Below are 19,643 nucleotides of genomic sequence, written 5' to 3'. Positions count from 1 at the left end.
TCTCTTGCCCAAGTTGGAAATAGTTAATTTCTTTAAAGAATGGTCATAACAGCAAGAGAATATAAATCCTTTTGAAGCAGTCCCTGGGTACAATGCACAGCTGTTTAAATACAGTTGGTTTCACATTGCCTTTGGCAAAAGATCTTCCAGAGTAATGGGTCTACAAAGACAGGCTTTGAAAATAAAGACAATGATTTAAAGCTCTAATCAAGGAATAGACAGGGCTTTTCTAGTTTGTGCAGACAGGATAGGAAGGGGAACACTTCCCTGTGTAACTAGTGATACCCATACAGCTCAATTTTTAAGGACTGGACTCTTCCAGCATATCCTTTCAGAGAGAATTCCTATTGCTAAACCCATCTGGAGACTTCATCTCCCAACTTCTGAGGGTAATTTCCTGGGCTTGGTTATCACCTGTATAAGCATGGTTCAATTGGCTGTAAATATATGCTAATAAACACAGATAATGAATAGGCTACAAATGAGTTAGCTCTCCTGATTAGGGCTCCACAAAGTAATTTTCTTTACTCTCTAAGGCATTCATTTGATGCACCCAGTGCTTAGAATAGATAATGGTCTTAAAAAGCAAAAGCAGATGAGGCCTGTTCAGTAAAGAGCAGATTGTGGATTGAGTGTAATTAAAGACAGAAGATTGAGCAAAGACAGAACAGCACAGCACAAGGCAGAGTGTTAAGCTAAAGCACTGTGTCAAATGGGAAAAGGATCAGAAGTCAGCAGTACAGTATTTTTTCCCCTTTCATGGAAGGGGCAGAGAAAGACTAGCCCTAAAGCAAATCCGAGGGATCACAGGGCAATTAGGAATCCTTAGCGCTGCTGTTGTAGGAAGGATGCCTCCGATAGATGAATGATGCTCAAATGATCATTCATACTGAGTTAGAGTATGCTTTTCTCTCTTCCATTCTCTCTGGAGTGGGATGATTGGCCCAGAGAAGAGAAAGCTTTGTGTAATACTTGCATAAAAAAAATTCTGCAACAGCACAGAAATGCAACTGAGGGGTTTGTTTTCCACAGCTGTCCAGTTGCCCTGAACTCTCTGACCTTCAAAATGAAGTTTCGAGCTTAATTACTAAAAATGAAAAGCTGCAGAAAGAAAAAGAAGCCCTGAGCGAGGAATTAAACAGATGTATTGATAAGGTAAAAAACTGCAAACCCACATCACTACTTACATGCTGTAATGGGCTGTTAAAATTCTTATATCGTTATCTGTATCACCCTAACCTGTAAAACGACTTTGGATTTTTTTTTTTGTTTGTTTTTTACCTTCAAGCCAGATAAAAGCTTAATTGCCTGCCTTTTTTTTTCCTAGCTGGTCTTAAAGAGAAAGCTTAAATTCTGGAGCACAGCTTTACTGTAATTTGATTATGTAGAAAATTCCAAACATTGCAAGGAACAGGGGCCTGGATATAAACATTGCAGCAGGACAAGGAAGACAGTGTTCTTGCACTTTTATTGCAGCCTTACATCTTGTAACTCTGAACTCAAGCAGTGTAACTAGCATGCGCACTGTAAATAATGATCTCGTTGTGTAGAGATTCAGGCTGGGAGCTGAGGGGGTTTTTTGCCCTCCCGTGTTTTCTTTGCATAGCTGTAACTCCCTCTAGCTTAACTCTCAAAGTCAAATTGAGTTAAAATCCTGAATGAGTCAGGCTTACAGATGTAATCTTATTTCAGGTAGCTAAAGTAAGCTGCTTAGAGAATGCAATTGGCAGCTTGAAGCAAGAGCAGAAGTCCTGGGAACAGCAGAGTCAGACACTGAAAACACAGCTCACCGTTTCACAAGAAAAGGTATAATAGTGATTTTTTTGTTATAGCCCTAGATCAAAAGCATTTTTGTAATCTCTTGTAGTGCTTTTTTTTTTCTCACTAAAAGCAGCCCTCCTCTAATGGATGCAAAGATGTCATGCAGCTAAGAATGGCTGCTTTGATGGTCTTTCAAAGTGATGCTCTTAAAGGACAAGAGGAAACTTGTTAAATGCAATGAGGGATTTTTTTCCCTGAGAAAAAGCCATGTTTTGCGTCTATGGCCAAGTTACTTTTGCCAACTCATTCTGCCCAATTATTCCTAAAATACTTCAGGAACTCTGCTCCCTGCTCTTCTGGCAGTGGCTTGTCCCTTGCCAAGCAGGGGAGGGGAACAAATGTCTCTCTGCTTGGCTGATCTCACTTGGGATTTCTCGTTGGCCATGGGCTGCCAGGAAGAATAAATAATTCAAGAGAAATCTTCTTTTCCTGGCATATCACAATAAATATTTGGGGCTGGAAGATGTCTGTTGAATGTAGTATTGTGGCTGTATTCAAAGAGGATGGCTACTGATATGGAACAGCCAGTCAGAAAATCATTTAGCACTTTTGAAGCGGGCTGTCAGCATTATAACTTCTTCACTCCTTCCATCAGAGATCCTAAGTATGTGTGATAGGTGGTGCATACACATCCTAGGAGACCAAGGTTATGAGAAATCTTGGTCCAGTAAATGCCAAGCTGTGTTCCTGCTCGTTACAGGTTCAGAGTTTAGATGAAACGCTGCAAAATACCAACCTTCAAATGTCCCGACTAAAATCAGACTTACGGGTGACACAACAGGAGAAGGAAACTCTTAAACAAGAAGTGATGTCTTTGCACAAGCAACTGCAGAATGCCAATGAAAAGGTAATGGACTTCAGGTGCCTCAAAGTCAGTCAACTTTGCATGCCAGGGTTTACAGACACAAGCTGCTGCTCTGCTCTAGCCTGACACTGTAGCCAACTTATTTCTTTACGTTTGCCTGTCCACTAAAAGGACACAAATATGTGGCAGGCTTGAGCAAGTAGACTCTGAGTTATGCAACTATTGATTTATTTTTTTTTAAACAAGTGATAAAGCTCATAATTTAAAAAATCTGAGAGGAGGTGGGTACAAGAAAAAGCCCTATTTGAATGATGTTTTCTGTATTCAGTAGTTTTCCATTTTAAAACGGTTAACTATAATTAGTCTTGTTGGATTGTATATAATGTGCAGATTTTAAACTTCTTTTAAAAAAACTTGTAAGTTTTGAACATAAGGACAGATGATGATCAGCCCATCTCCTGAGTTTCCATTCTTCCCTGAAAGAAATCTTTGGGGGGGGAAAAAATATATCTCTGGACAATATATGAATTTCCACCTATCAAAACTATAAACATATTAACAATCAAACGAGTAATTGACGGGATCTAATTTTCACTCAAACTTGGTTTTGAAAGGCACAGTATTATAATCAGCCTCTCTTAACTGATGAGGAACTGTAACTGAAGGAGGTTGTAGCCAGCAGTCTTGGGATTGGTATTATGAATTCAGTTAGTAATTTGGCTTGTTTGCCATGTAATTAAGGAATATTTAATGTCCACATGGAAAAGAGGCTGTTTCAGAATTGTACAACAGAAACTAAATTACAGCTATTACCGAATAATATATAATACTGGGTTTATTACTTGCCTGATGGGGCTCTGAAATGTAGCACAAATTGCTTTTTTTTTGTGTTGTTGAACTCTGTGCACTCCTATCAACCATTCTAGTGCACAGCTATTATCTATGATTTGAGCAAAGGGAAACACTTTGGGTTTGCACTGTGATTAGCACATTGGGTTTCTTAGGGGAAAAGTGTGTAAGCTGTGAGGAAGATGGGAATCCTGCAACTTTAGAGTCTGCAATTACTGAAAGCCTACTTAAAGCCCACCTGAATAGAGAAAATATCTGCTTCTTTGTTTAAGGCCTAACCCTACAATTCTGTCTCTTAAGAATCGGGTTCTAGAACTGGCTGTGCCTTCCTCAGGGCTGCAGGACCAACAGAGGCAAATACACTGGGATGAACTGGACCAGCTGACAAAACAGGAGCAGCAGCTGCTCAGGCAGGAGAATGAGAGGCTGCAGAGAGAAGTGCAGAGCACTAAAACAGACCTGACTCACTCCAGGGAGAAGGTAACCTGACCAAGATGACAGATCACAGAGGTGGTCCCCGCATGCTAGGCAAAACTTGATGATTCTTCTTTTGCAATAGGTGATACAGGAAAGGAATATTGTTCCTTAGTTTTGAATAGAAAGGTTTGCAGAAAGAATGCATAATGGAGTAGTGTTCCATTGTCTGCACCGAATAGGTAGACACTCGTGATGTTTCAAACAGCTCTTCTTCAAAAGAAGATCCTGCTAACTTGTGTCTAAGGTTCTGGTCTGACTTTCAGTTAATGCCTTTCTTAAAGAAGTTTGTAATATTCCTAGCATCCTTCATGTGCAATTTCTTGGCTTACGGTATTAGGCAGATTATGGGCAGGAGGAAGGGCAAGAAGGACAATATGATGTCCTTCTTGCTAAAAAGCTAAAATGTCAAAAATAACCCAGAATCTGTTATGAGTCCAAAATAGATTGGTACTTGGTATTTTAAGTGAAGTAGATGCACTTTGATTTGTTTGAATTGTCTGGAACATCTTTCCACATTTTTTCATCTCTGGTCTCTTTAGATGCGACAGCTGGAATCTACTATCCTTTCCCTAAAGCACCAAAAGCATCAAAGCCAGTTGGGTATTGTCAAAGCCATAGAGCAAGAGAAATTAAGCTTGAAGAGAGAGTGTGAACAGCTTCAGAAGGAGTTGTCATCTGCAAACAGGAAGGTTAGTTTTAGATGGTAAATATGTGACTCAATGCAGTATTTTCCATCTCTAAGAGCTAATGTAGTAAGCTGTGATTTTTCTTTTACTCCGAGCTTTGCGCTCTTTGTCTCTTATGAAACCCTGTCCCAGGGAGCTGAGAATCTTCTGTGCTTTTGCAGAGCATGCAGGGTGGGACTCCATGCCGATGTGTTGCAGGACTTTTAGTCAGCACAAACAGTTCCAGTGGTAAAACATGGGAACCATAAACAAAACGCAGGCTGCTCAAGTGCTCTGCAATACACAGTGCTTACACAGTAGCATTACCGCTTTTGGGTTAAACCCTGCTTATTCTTTGAAACTTGTCAGAGATGCTGTATAACATTGTCTTAGACATCACTTTTAGCAAAGCATTACACTTATCCAAAAATACTTATGTCTCTTAATCTTGAATTGTCTTGATGTGCAATGATTTGTGACTTGCACATTGCAGGGGAAAAGAAAATGGATAAAATAAGAAACTACTACCTTTCTAAGGAAACTTCTTGTCTTTAATAGATCAGTCAGATGAATTCTCTTGAACGTGAACTGGAAACCAGCTCAGAAAATGATGGGCTAAGAAAAAAGCAAGTCAAACTGGATGATCAGTTAATGGAGGTACTTTTCCATCAGTGTTGACTGTACTGAATAGTGTGGGGCTTTATTACTATCTCACTTCCTGCTGAATCTATTAATTTATTTAAAAACAGCTTCTAGATGTGTAGGAACAGAGGGAATTAATTGAAATTAGAATTGGTCTCCCCTAATGCCTAATCTCATCTTTCATGATCAAGATGTTAGTGTGGCAAACTTGCCTCTCTGAAGCATGTTGTGATTTATCGTCATTCATGTAAGGCTTCAGATATAAAATCAAATAGCGAAGAAATTTGTTTCTGTGCTTGAAGCAAGGCTGACACTTTCCTCTTTCTTTTTAAAGCGTGTAACCTCAAGTTTCCTAACTAATATTTGCGCAATGCTGCTTTTAGTGTAGAAACCTGTCCTTAGTTACTATGGGAACAATTTGCTGAATTTAAGCCTTGCTGTTTTATCTAGATGGTGATAGACTAACAATTTCCACTACTTGCTGTTAATCTAAAGGCATGAGTGAAAACTTCAGTTGAAATTCTTCCAAAGGCTGCTGTAAATGTGGAAGTTTGTTCAGTACTGCTGGAGACAAATCACGCTGGATGTTAAGAAAACTCCGTAATTCTTAGGTGCCCTTGGTTACAAGAACGGACAAGCTTCAACTATGTGAAGTTGGTGTATCCCTTAAAGTCAGGCTAGATCTCCAAGTTGTCTCTCAGCAGTCCTGCCTAAACTTGATGTTTTAAATTTGAGTTTAAAACATATTACTAAAAAAACTCAACAAAACACATTTTTGACTTGTTCCATAAATCAAAGTGTCTTCTACGTGAGGCTTTTACACCACTGTTTATTAAAAGGCTTCATGTTTTTCATCAAAAGAGCAAATGGGAGGCGTTTGAACATACCATGTAATTACCTGTAAAACTGTAAAAAACTTAATTAGAAAAGATGAGATTTTGACAAGTTATTGAAAAGACTGTTTATATGCCCTGTGCTTTTGTTTATATAGTCTTAATTAAGGTTTGGGAAAATTCCAAACACTGTTAAATGCTTTGGTATAAACATCAAGCATGGAATAGTGTTTTTTCCTAAAATTTGTATTTCAAACATGCCGGGCTTCTGTTACTCCTGATAACATTTTCCCAGCAGGTGTGTGTAACATTCACTTAGTGCTTTATGACTTCTAACTTTCTCTTTTGTACCTGTTCTCCTTTTGTTCATGGCTAACCTGTCTAGAACTCAGTGGTTGGAACTAGCAGAGAAGGGTGCAGTTCTCTTTCTGAAATAGTGTGCGAAGGTAGAGCAATCATTTTCAATGTACTACCACAGCATGGAGAAAACATTTCTTTTTTATAGTTATTTTTTTTTATTATTATTATTCCATGCATCTTTTAAGTAAAGAAGCCACTATTCATTTTTATGTAGATTTTAACTTCGACAGCTGCACTAACTTCTCTGTGGTTAGTGTATCGTGCAATTTGATACTGTACACCAAGCATTGCCATGAAAATGGAGAGAAATAACCAATTACATTCAAAAGAATTAAATGATTATAACAAAATGAAAAGTGGCTCAACCCTTTCCTTTGAAACCGCTGACCGTGAGGCTTGAAGGTGTTTGCATATTTACCTCTGATATCTGCATGCTTTTTCACCAGACTGTCATATGTTTCCTTAATATTTTAACTGATCCGTGATCATGCTATCACCCCTAATAGTTTTAGCAGGTTCATTATTGTTCCACTTTCTTCCAAAGATGAATACAGCACAACTATATTGTTCTAGTTAGCCACGCAATTGGTATTTAATTTTAAGATGCTGTTAACATTGACTGTTTCTTCAGCCCCTTCATTAGATCTCACATGCTTCACAATGTTACATGAAACTCTAAACAAATTCCATCAAAATTTCATTGTTTTCACTGTTTATATTGTCAGTGAAAAAATAGCTCCTTTACAGACTAGTTGATTCAAGAGAACCTCCTGACAGCTTGAACTACAAATAGTTTTATTTTAAAGTACTTACGAATCTATTTTCTGTTTACCTGGACCAGCAGAGATGTACCTATATTAACATGGCCAGAAGAGCTGCACCATTATGAAAAATGCTTACAGTTTATATTATAAATGAGCTCAGTAACTGAAATATGATTATGAATTGAGGCCTTAATTCTACAATTTGTGAAAGGAAAATTAAAACCACTAACACAATCTTATATGCCTTTTCCTAAGGGAACAGAATAATGGTTTTGAGATAAGAGGTGAGAATTTTATGATGTGGTCAGCTGGGGTCCTTTTTGTATCAGATTAATACTTTCTTCCTACATTCAAGCTGCAAGTCATCTTTGAACATCAGGGGGTTTACTGTACAGTCCTGGTCCTTTTTTTTAGTATTATCAACTATTACAACTGCGAGCTAGTCTTACCTGGATTTTACTTTAGTCTAGAAAAATGTTAAATTGTTTCACGTGGCTATCTTGGCTTTTAATATTGACTGAAAGTTCGTCTAATGCTGGGCCAGTTTATCTAACTTGGGCTATTGTGGATGCAATGCTTCTGTAGTAAGGCAACACCAGAAATGCCTCTCTTCTAGCCACCTTCATCCACTAACTGTCATGGCATTGCTTGGGAGCAGCATCCCATGATGTGAGATGAAAGCAAGACATGCAATCTGAGGTAGTTTAATTCCAAATGTATCATGTATCCATATGTCAAGGGCCTCTCTGAGTGTACCTTTGCTCATGCAGCACAGACACTTGGGAGGACTCCAGACTTGCCATCAAACTCTGCTTGTGGCGTGTCTTGAAATTAAAATTGTAAAATGTGTTAAAATTTCTAGTGTAGTAGTGAACGCAAGGAAAGATAGATGGGATTCTAAATACTGAATTCTGAATGTAATATAGCAGCTGGCATCAAATTAAGTCATCACACATTACACCGAAAATTTGTTTTGTTTTTGAGAATGTTATCTCTCCATCTTAGATTAGATTAAAGACTAGAAATAATTGGCACTGGTGGACAGCTTAAGCCTGTCTTGTGCTAGTGCTTTTATTTGTAAGTGGATAGTATTTTTAGAAAAGCTGCTAAGATCAAGGTTAAAATTAAAAAAGACCATGAAGTTAAACCTCATAACAGGCCCATTTAACTGATAGGATTTAATCAGAAATGCAATGATTTTGTAATTTAGGTCTGAAAATATGAATCGATCCTTGGATTCCTTTAGACTTCAGAACTGCATGTAAAGATGCATCTTTTTTCCACTGGAAAGGTAAAAGCTGTCTAGTTTGCGTTACCAAGTTCAGGCTAGTTTCTCTTGCATACAAGAAATTGTTCAAGAGTAACCTGATGTCTAGCACATTGCTGACAGATACCTTGTGTGAACAGCAGTGCTGCTTTCTCCTGACGGTTGATGTCCTTTGGTCTTCAGATGCTCCACTCAAGCGGCAGTGTGATGCTTAGCCAGCCTCCGCACTCCCGGGAGCTCCAGCAGCAAGGCTGTGCAATGGTGCCCAAGGAACAGTTCCTGCAGCTCCAACACCAGCTCCTACAAGCAGAGAGGAGGAGTCAACGTCTTCAGGAAGAACTTGAAAGTAGACCCTCTGAAACAAACATGCAACAGGTAAAGCTCTCATTACTCTGCAGGTTACAACTTTAAAAGGGTACCTGGTTAGTTTTCTTGGTTTTTCAATTCTGATGAGATCCATTCTCTGTTTATGCCAGTTCAAAAATGAAAATTAAAATTCATTCTATCAAAGATATATACAAAACCTCTGTTATTTAGCATATATAGCTTGAGCCATCGCTTAATTCTGAAGTCATCTTAATCTTTTGAAATAAAAAACACCCCCATCCACATTCAACTGGCTTTTCTCCTTCTGATCAATGTGCAGTAAGTGTTTATAGGGTGGGGGGGTTTTTTGGTTTTGTTTTCTTTACCTAATGTCTATGTCTGGAATCATTGTTTTAAAGAATACACTACACCACATATTGCACAAGCACATACCCATCACACACAAAATACTAGTTTGGGCTGTTGCTGTCATACAGAGTTCTGTCAGCTGTAGCAGAGCAGAATACAAGCAACTTAATCTTTTTTTCTAAGGTCAGCCTATCTTTATTTGGCCATAAGGCAAGACACTGGAGAACACCATTACTGTTACATAGAAACTTCAACATTGGCAATTCTGAGGATCAAAAAGAATAAAATATCTTAATTCACAGGAAGATGACATCTACTGCACTTATTGGGCAGAGTCATTCTTAGTGTTTTTTGGGGGTTTTAACGTGTAAAACTGAATTAAAGGCAATAGGTAGAAAAGTTTGCATCTCCCATATAAAAATTAAGCTTGGGGACTAGGCTTGCCAAATGACACTCTGTTTCAAAAAGTAACCAGATCTCTAAATCTGTAAAGCTATGGCTCAGGCCATAGGCCTTAAAATAATATTGCAACTTGATCTTATGAGAAAATACAAAGCTCTAAATAACTTAGATAAAATACTAACACTTCTATTAATCTGTTAGAAAAAAAACCACCACCACCACACCTTTACATTTTAAACTGAAATTGCAGTCATGTTTTTAAAAAAAACAACTTTGAAGCTCAAAAATCTCTGAACACGTTAACGGGGTATTCTGGAATAAAGGTATTATGGAGAGAGTATATGCAGTAATAGTTTCTAAGCTTCTGAAACTTGGACTAAAAATTCTTTTAAGAAAGGCAAAAAAATCAAAATCCCTACCCTCAAAAGAAGTTAACAGCAAATAATATAAGTAAAAATAAATCAATTGTAAGGTTCTCTTTCTTTCAGCTGAGTCCCAATAGAAGTGCATTACCACAGGCTAATGTACTTGGTCCTGTAAAGTGGAAAGTAGAGCATACAGTTTAATTTTGAAATCAATAAAAGCCATATTACAGCAGTATCATCTACAAATGAGTGTGCTGTGTATTGCATTAGGAGTGATGACTTTGTCATTTTGCCTTTGAAAGCCTGAGAAACAATTTGCAAACTAGTCATATCCTGCAACTTGTAGTTCTACAGGTAAATCACTTGTACATTTCCTGTAAAAGCTTTTATTCTGCAAAGCTTAATGAAATTAAAAATACTTGGAGAGGCTTTGCAAATATTTGCTGTCAATGCACTAATGCACTTTATTAGGTTTATGGTGTTTGGAGTTTTTTGCTTCAAGTGTTTATAACATCTTCTATGGCTTTTTTTTTTTTATGGGCTTTACTAGATAACTTTCTAAAATCATTATTAAACACGTGCATTCTACAACTGTAGACAAGGCCAAATTTGTTTCAGTTTGTCTGAATTTTGATGTTTCTGTAAGCACATCTTGCTTTAATTCTCACTGTTGATTTTTTTCTTAGTCATCCTGATTCTTAGGGTTAACATTTAGTTGAGCTTATGTCCATTTTAATGTCCCCTTTAGCATCTTGAAAAATTGCATCCTAATCCCTCTTCATCATCTTTTCACCAGTGAGTACGTCAGGTTATCTCCGTGCTTTCTGTGTAACCTTAATCACCTAGTTTTGCTGCTGCTGCTTTGCACTTTGCAGCTTTCTTAGATCCTGAGTTCTTCTGTGTAATAAGGTATCCAAAGTTATCCCTCTCCTTTCTGGAGTTTGTGTTCATCATGCTTTGCAATTTTCATTGCTTTTTTGATCATGGCAGTGGTGGCCTGTGTTCTCATTCATTTTACAGTCAGTCTTGAGCTACTGTCCTCCAAAGGCTACTGTCATATGTTCAAATTTCACTAAATTAAAACTCCTGAGCCTTTTCTACTGTGTTAACCTGTCTGGACTCTTCTCAATTCCAAATGACTGTTTCTGCTGTCTCATGCCTGCTGCGCAGTAGCAATCACTGCACTTTCTTCTGATATTCCTTCCTCAGTAACTAGATTTGGGAGCCTGTTAGTGACCCAACGTTTTCTGAAGTTGTTTTAGAACCTCTGCTAACCAATATTTTTGTTCAGAGTACTTAAAGATGCTCAACTTCCCCTTTCTTCAGCTTTTCATTTAAAAATTCAAATCACCTCTGACCAACAGCTTGTTCACCTGTCTCAGGAAAAGACTTACAACTAGATTTAAAATAAAAATGCAGATAAGTTTTCAGAGGTCAGTTGGACCACATTTATCACAAATGCTATTCGGCAATCTGTGAGATTATATATATATATATATACACACAAGTATATAGTGGCAGATAATTTCCTCTAAGAAAATTGCTTTGCTAATTGCAGTTAATCACTGCCACTGATCTTTTTAAATGCCTCAAAAACCATGGATAAGCCACCTGAAGAGTCCTTACATCTAGAAAATGCATCCTGAATATCTCCTCAATTGCCTACATGTAGTGCTAATACTAGTATTTAGAGAATATAATATGTGATACTCTGCATGTTTTCTTTTGTGTGTGTTTTTGTTTGTCTTGTGTTGCTTGCTTTGCTTGTATTGGTGGTTTGCTTTAATATACGTACATATTTAAAAGAAAATCTGGATATCAGGGTGAAGTATCCCACTTGCCTTCTTTCTCTAGGCCTTGCTACCGGAGCAGCGAGCAGTGCATGCAGATTCCTACCGGAGGATCGGGCACCTCTGACAGCTTGGCTGCTTATGATCTCATTCCTTACCATGACAAACACACACAAACACACGAACTGGCATAAGCTGAGAAACTTGAGGATCAAATTATTTTGTGCTTTTTTTTTAAAAAAAAAAAAAAAAAGAGGAAAAAAAAGAAAAAATCTCCACAGTGTTATTTCCTATTTATTTGTCTAGAAGCTATTTTGTGAAAGTTCATAAACTGTCTTTTTTAATTTGTTACAAATACTGTTTATTTATGTTATTTAAAATGTGGAGCTGTTCAGTGTGGAAAGAGACTATTTTTCTCAAATGGTACTAATTTTATATGAGATTTGAAGAAAATCTGGGGTATTTATACTGCATTTTTGTATAAGATGTATAAACTTTTTAACAGGGAAAGATGACATTTTTTGATGTAAATGAAAAATAAAATTTTTTTTTAAACAGAATGTCTCTTGTCTTAATAGTATCAATAGTTTCAGCTTTATGAGCATAATGAACAAATTTTAGACAGAATGTCTTTGATACTGAGGATTGTCATATCAGGACTTCTGGGAAAGTTTTGTAATAGGGGATGTACTTAAGTATAGCCACTCAGCTTCACTTCAGCGGACATACCTCTGCATTTAAGAAAAGAATTTGCATAGTACACGGGCATATTCTGCCCAAAAAGGGAGAATTATTAACACACTTGTTTCTTGGGTAACATTCCTTAAAGGTTTTTCTTTTGTCTCAGATTACTAGATTAAACTAGGTTGTGGGGGTTTTTAATACTTCAGTGGGTCAGCAAAACACCTCATTAAGGCCTATGATTTTTCTAGTTTGGAACTATGAACAGTTTCAGCTGTTTGCTTTCAGAGATCTTTTTGTTCCTACCTTTCTAATGACCTGGAAGCTAATGCTTGAGCTGGCTTCTCCCATTAAATATGAAATCATATGAAGTTAAGACAGAACATTCTTAAATAAGCTTTAAACCAAAAAACAGGGATCACACAGTGGTCTCAATACCTAACTCTTAACTTCCAGTTAACTACTCACTCAAGGTTCCTGCAAACCCTATGGAGTGTTAACAGTCAGCCATGGTTTTGAATTCCAATCAAATTTAAAAAGATAGCTCAAGATAATTGGGCTAGAGTGTTCCCTGCTAATTCTGTTTAATAATACTTTTTTTAATCCAGAAAAATATCCAGTCCAACAACACTGTACAGCAACTTTCTCTAAGACTGTAATGTAACTTTTTTCAATTTTTACACAAGCTAAATGGTCATATAACCCCATACACAAACTTAAGAAGTTTCTGGTGGTGTAACTAATAAAAAGTTGAGCAGACTTCAGTCACTCCCTTAAGGGCATCTTTTTACAGCAGTTTCCATGAGCAGCTACCTACCCGAAACAACACTCCTCCCTCAGTTTTTCATTTATTCACTTCCATGTGTGTGAAGGTACTTTGGTTTTGATCGAATTATGTTTTGGGGATTTCTCAAAGTTAATCTCAGATGACTTCTTAGAATTAGAGTAGCAAGCTAGCATTAAAATAAAGAATCTCTTTTCTCTGCAGTTGATTGTCTAAAGTTCCCAAATACAAACAAGCTTTCCTGTAGTTCCTGGTGTTTCTAATTCATTTGGGAGAATTTCACTCTAATGTTGGTGTAACAGACACCCTCATGACACTCAGGTTTTTATGCTTTTAGTTAAGGCTCTGTTAACCTCACTAAAGAAAAAGAGTAAAATCATTTTAGAGCTACTATTTGGCAACATTAGTTACCAACAACTAATCTAAAAAAAACCCACCTGTAACAAATCAAGTTTGGGATAACAGTATCCTATGTTTTTTAGGATATTACTCAATTTCAAGGGGCCTTTAGTGTGGCAGAGTTACGCTGTTAAATGTGCCCTTGTGACTTCACCTTAATATTTTTAGAAAAGTCTTAAGATTTTGATTGGTGTTTTGTTTGCCGTATTCAACAGAAATATGGCAGCACCTAAGAACAAGAAAAGGAAGTTATCCAAATCTATCTAAGAACTTAGAATTTTATATCAATTTTTCTTAGATCTGGTAATGTCAAGTGTAATTTAGACTTGGAAAACTAGCTCAATGCTGCAAGTGTCCTTTAAGTGTTGCCATAACATTTTATTTCCATGAATGGCTTATTAATTCATTTGACTCTTTAAAATAGATTCAAATGTGAAGTGCCAGCTGTTTTCTTAAGTATAAACTGAAGGAGACTGGTAAATGTGAACTGTTTTTTGTTAACCGAGTTTCACGTAAATGTTGCTTTCCAGGGGAGTCATGAGCAGCTTCTAAAAATGATGGAAGAACGTATGATGGATGTTGAACAGAAACTAAGGCTTGTGAAGAGGCTTCTCCAAGATAAAGTAAATCAGCTGAAAGAACAAGTAAGTATTCTTACTCTTTCCTCAAATCATCCCTGTTACTTCCATAAACAACTAAGTGGATAAAAGCTGCCAAGCCATTCTTGCTTAGAATAAAGTTAAAGGTACTTGTTATTTTAATGCCTCTGAGCTAAAGTACAGCATATTTGCCCACAACTTCCTAAAATTCCAAACTGGGGACTGAATCCACCACTCATTAATTTCCTAAAAGCTGTGCTTGTTTGGTGTGCTGGTGCCCTTAAAGTTAGGAAACAAACACCAAATTCCAGCCAAGTATCCTAAGTGGAAAAGTTTTTTAGAAAAGGAGGAAAAAGGCGGACAGACAGGATTACTGTACAATGATTGATTTCTTGATGCCCCCTGCCCCAACACATCCCTTGCTTGACTTGGTTTTGGTGTTTTTGTTCTTGCCACCTTCATTTGATGGCATCCCCATCATTTAATTCAGCATCCGAGATAAGGTCATAGCAAAGCCATTAAATATGCCACAGACCCATGCACTTTGCTGAAATGTTAATATTTCAGCTTTTCACTGTGTTGCCTTTTTGTACTGATGAATTTTAGTTAACAGGTGCCTCCAAGGAGAGGACAGAGCTAAATCCCAAACTGGACACTGCCAAAAGAAGAATTTTGTTTATTCCCAAACTATTTTTCTGCTAAGTTTTGCCTAAAAGTAATCTTCACTGTGTAAAAAAAGACGTATGTTTTTCTAGGTTAACTTATTTTGATACTTTGGTTTTAATTTAAAGTATAAATTCTGAATTTACTGTCTGCCACCTTCAGAAGTCCTCAGTAGTGGAGGAAAAGGTGGCTTTTGAGCACTTAGGCATGATATGGTAACAATGTCTGTTTTCTACTGAGGTACGGTTTCCTCTTCTATGTTAAGGAAGTGCTATACTGACAGGGCCTCCTGCCAAAGGGCTGTTCCCAAAAGCATGTAGACAAGTGCTAGGCTATGCTCCCCAATTTTTTAGGAGGTGCTGATAGTCCAAACCTTGGAGGAAGTATCTCTATGGGATCACTGGGCTTGTGGATTCTATTGTGAACTAGATTTATCCTTAGAGTACAAACGCTATAAAGCAGTACTCATCTGACAAGACTCATTTGAAGCCCTCTGTCATCTGCCTAATCTCCTTAGAAAGTCTTACCAGTTTCAAAATATTCATAGTATCTATGATGACTCCACAAACATACAGGTTTTTAACAAAGGAAAATAAGAAAAAATGGCTGGGTTATCTTCCTTTGATATTTCACTTACAATAAACACATTCAACTACTTTCCCAGCACTGTTTTTGCTTTTAATTTTGTTTTGCTTGTTTGTTTTGGGGTTTTTTGCTTTTAATTTGCTGAGTAATTAATGTTCTATTCACAATTCAGCTTTCAAAGAACACTAAAGCAGATGCAATGGTCAAGGATCTCTATGTTGAGAATGCACAACTGCTGAAGGCTTTGGAGATGACAGAACAGCGGCAGAAAACTGCTGAAAGGAAAAACTATTTACTAGAAGAAAAAATTGCCAACCTCAATAGAATAGTAAAGAACCTGGCATCCCCATCATTTAATTCAGCATCCGAGATAAGGTCATAGCAAAGCCATTAAATATGCCACAGACCCATGCACTTTACTGAAATGTTAATATTTCAGCTTTTCACTGTGTTGCCTTTTTGTACTGATGAATTTTAGTTAACAGGTGCCTCCAAGGAGAGGACAGAGCTAAATCCCAAACTGGACACTGCCAAAAGAAGAATTTTGTTTATTCCCAAACTATTTTTCTGCTAAGTTTTGCCTAAAAGTAATCTTCACTGTGTAAAAAAAGACGTATGTTTTTCTAGGTTAACTTATTTTGATACTTTGGTTTTAATTTAAAGTATAAATTCTGAATTTACTGTACTGAATCGATTATTCCTATCTAGATTGAAGCCAAGGTCTAATGCAAACTTACCTTACTGAATTCAAAACTTCAAAATATTTTTGGCTTTCTGGAATACTTCATGGTCCAAACCTAGTAATATTGATAGGTCAGTCTTCAACACTAGCAGTGTAATTGCTATTGAAAGCAAGACTTTCCTGATACGGTCTGTGTCCTGCAAACTGGTTGTGGTTTCTGTAAAGCAATATGCTCCACTTGATGCATTAGGCTTCTGGGTTATTCTTCATGGCTGTTTCTCTTCAGAGCTCAGAAAAAAGATTTTCTTAAAAATACATAAATAGACCTCTGCCTCCAACTAAGTGTAACAGTATTTCATCTGAAGAAGTTTCCCTGATGGCAAATAGAGACTACTACTTTTTTTTTTTTTTTAAAGCTGTGCTGCCAGACAACTTAAAAATTATAGAGGCCTTAATTATTTTGTGTGTAGAAATGTTATATAAGGAAGAGTCACTGAACAGAAGTGAAATGTGAATTCTGTTTATGTAATTTGTAAATTCAGTAAAGCAGTGGAGTTTATTAAACAACTGGTAGAAGAATGAAGAGGGGGACTTGAATGATTTTGTGAAATCCTGTCATTAGGCCTCACAAACATGGACCTTTGTCATTAGTGCAGTGTTCGTTTTGACCCAAGTGATAATTTGGAAAGGCTTTTGTAGTAGTAGATCCTAGTACAGAATCTAAGTTTGTAATTAATTGTGAAGAAACATATTCAATGTGAATATGAAGTACTCAGGGAGTAATAGCCTAAATTAGCTTCCTTCAACATTGTACATGTGGAGATTCATGTCAATTGGTGAAGATAAATATGCATTAGGAAAAGCAGGATAAACCAAATCATATTTGGATGAATATTACCTTAGTACTCCTAGACCAACATGCAGAAGTGCTGTAGTCATGAAGGTCGAACAGCTTCAAGGTTGGTAATGACAGGCGGTACCTCCTACTTAAGCAGTCGATACAGCTGGGGAAATGCAAGCTTTCTGCAACACCTTCAAGACTGAGAGGGGTCCGACACAAAAGCAGTTGAATAAGACTTTGCATGCTGAAATGCTTGTATATAAACTATTAGTGCAAATAGTCTAAATGCCCTGCCACTGCCTTGCCTCCATCAGACCAGTAAGATACATTCGAACAATGTAAATAAAACTGGTGAAAGGGGCCGTACTGGCAATACTTGAAACTGGGGCTCCTTAAATATGCATGAATTGAAAACACAGAGGAAGATGGTGAGATATTTTGTCTCCAAGGCTGCTAGCAAGGTGGCAATTCTGACAGCATTTGCAATGAGCCAAAAGTCCCCCAGAAAATGGGATAATACTGCCTACAAGCTGTGGAGTAACCTACAGGAAAAGACTTTCACGCAGTACTGATTAGCATGTGGCTGTAGGGGATGCTATCTATGTCTACGTGGTTACTTAGTGACTTTGGAGGGTTGAGGGACTAGACATACAGGGTATGACCTCCTCTCCTCCTCTCTCATTGCTTTATGCAAGCAACATAGTGGAAATGGAAATAAAATCACCTAAGAACAACATGTTGGAGTACCACAAAGTCCTTATAAATTATTTCACTGCTATTCTAAATGCCTATACTGGGTATTTTTCTAAGTAATCTCAAATTCAGGGATTTACATACCCTGTTTTTCAGAGACTGCAAAATTTTTTCCACAAATTTGAAATGTGTCAAATTGACGAACTGCATTGATGTAAATCAGAGCTTTTAAAAATCTGAAGTAGGGAGATCTTGTTTCTTTTAGTATGAATCAGTAAATGTTATCAGTTATAATAAACCTCTATGTGTGGGCACTGGGGCTGTGTGTTCGCAATACGGTAATTGAACACACCCTAAAACCATGTCTATGTTACAGAAATCAGCAGTTTCAAAATACTTCCAGGAAACAATGTAAATGAGGTTCAGATGAACAGTATTTGGAAAAATATTACTAGCTAGCACATTTTAATACTACTTCGTATCTTGAACTAGGTTTACTGCCAATGCTCCATCCGTGACCAAAGTTTGAACACTGAACAGAAAGAATGAGTACTTCACTTAAACTATTGTGCAATTTCATCACTCAGTTTTAAAGGCTAGACTACTTAAATAGTTCTTTTAATCTCCTGCTAGTTACCAGGCTGTTGTAAACCAAACATACAGACATTTCTAGAGCACAGTACCAAAAAGGGAGCCCAGATGTTGGAACAAAAGGGAGAAACAGAGAAAAGGGACTTTGACTTCTCTCTTTCTCACCCTTCTCCTACCTTGCTCTACTTTTCTTTCACTGTTAGCTTCAGAAAACTAACCTAACCACAGGAAAGAGTAGGAGGAAAAGGAGGAAAATGTTTGGGAAATGTTTTTAGACAAAACTCCAATTTCACTGGAATATTTGTGTGAATTAATTCTCAGAAGTGCCTTTTGTAATTACATATTCCAGAACCTTTCCGTACTGTACTGTTTTTGTTGCTACAGGACAATTCAGGACAATCCCTTCGCAAATGGGGGGAACACAGAGAAAGGTAATGCTGCTTACAAACGAGTGTCGTGTTGCTTATTGGTTCATTGTGTCAGCTCAGAAGAGAAGCAGCTAGTTTTACAAAGTCTAGGCTACTGAAAATAAGCATATAAACGTGTAAGTTATTAAGCATTAGTGGTCTTTTTTGCATGAATGTGTCTCCTATGCAGTACAGGCATTTTAAAGATACCAAAGTATTTAATGCTATTGTACCAGTCGAAAGTCACTGGATTTCTAGGCCTCATTCATACAACAGGTCTTGCCAATTAAGGTATTAACTACTTTATTATCAGAAGGTGTTTTAAATGTTTTCAGCCCTTGCTTTATGAATCACTGTGAAAATAAAGGCACATAGATATCTCTGGTTGGGAGTTCTGGAAGAGAAGAGACCCAAAGTTAAATTCGTGTGTATTAAATTCACACAGTTGAAGAGCTAATTGTCAATTTAGAATTATTTAAAAGTGTACATTGCTGCACATTCTCCAATTACCACTTTAAATACAAGGAAAATGGAATTCTTTGAATTCTGATTGGGAAAAAAAATATTGCAGTATTTGATTTTTAGCCAGATTGTATGTAAGATAGAGCAGGGAACAGTCTGGATCTGGAGTAAAATCCTTTTGTTTACTTTTAGCAAATGACATCACTGTCTCTCAGGTTTTCCATCATTTACCTGTTAAGTCTCCCGTCTGGTGTCAGATGCTGTCACTTCATGACACAAGACTGCTGTATAAATGAAAAAAATTGTTTATTTTTTTCTATTGAGTTTGTTTTGTTCTGGTGTAGTATGTTGTCCTTACAACATCATGTAAAACTGAAAGATGAACCAACTTACACGTTATTTATAATGAATGTAAAAGAAAAAAAAAATAAATTACTGTATGATCCCTAGTGGCATCTTTGTTTTTCATTCGGCATGGAAGTATTTCAGTATCTTCCCACGGAAGGTGTAGGTGCTTCAAGTATCATCTGCAAATTCATCA

At 37.1% G+C, this 19,643-nt stretch overlaps 1 protein-coding gene across 9 annotated transcripts in view; it reads left to right on the top strand.

The window, feature by feature from the left end:
- The window catches only part of NIN (ninein), a 65,556-nt gene extending 46,005 nt beyond the window's left edge, over positions 1 to 19,551 (top strand). For 5 of the 9 annotated variants that reach the window (XM_055716374.1, XM_055716373.1, XM_027800809.2 and 2 more), the window contains 9 exons: positions 1,033 to 1,155; positions 1,693 to 1,806; positions 2,522 to 2,668; positions 3,776 to 3,955; positions 4,492 to 4,641; positions 5,176 to 5,274; positions 8,667 to 8,858; positions 14,110 to 14,223; positions 15,599 to 19,551. In XM_055716374.1, coding sequence (XP_055572349.1) covers positions 1,033 to 1,155; positions 1,693 to 1,806; positions 2,522 to 2,668; positions 3,776 to 3,955; positions 4,492 to 4,641; positions 5,176 to 5,274; positions 8,667 to 8,858; positions 14,110 to 14,223; positions 15,599 to 15,808 — 1,329 coding nt within the window. In that variant the 3' untranslated portion in view covers positions 15,809 to 19,551. Of the gene's footprint in view, positions 1 to 1,032; positions 1,156 to 1,692; positions 1,807 to 2,521; positions 2,669 to 3,775; positions 3,956 to 4,491; positions 4,642 to 5,175; positions 5,275 to 8,666; positions 8,859 to 10,673; positions 10,721 to 11,779; positions 12,270 to 14,109; positions 14,224 to 15,598 lie in introns of those variants that run through there. The other 4 variants (XM_027800810.2, XM_055716375.1, XM_005436006.3 and 1 more) reach the window with 4 other exon arrangements.
- The last annotated feature ends 92 nt before the right edge of the window (positions 19,552 to 19,643 follow it).

Source organism: Falco cherrug, chromosome 7 (assembly GCF_023634085.1).
Source record: "Falco cherrug isolate bFalChe1 chromosome 7, bFalChe1.pri, whole genome shotgun sequence".
Lineage (NCBI taxonomy): Eukaryota > Metazoa > Chordata > Aves > Falconiformes > Falconidae > Falco > Falco cherrug.
This window is presented reverse-complemented; position numbering and strand designations above follow the sequence as displayed.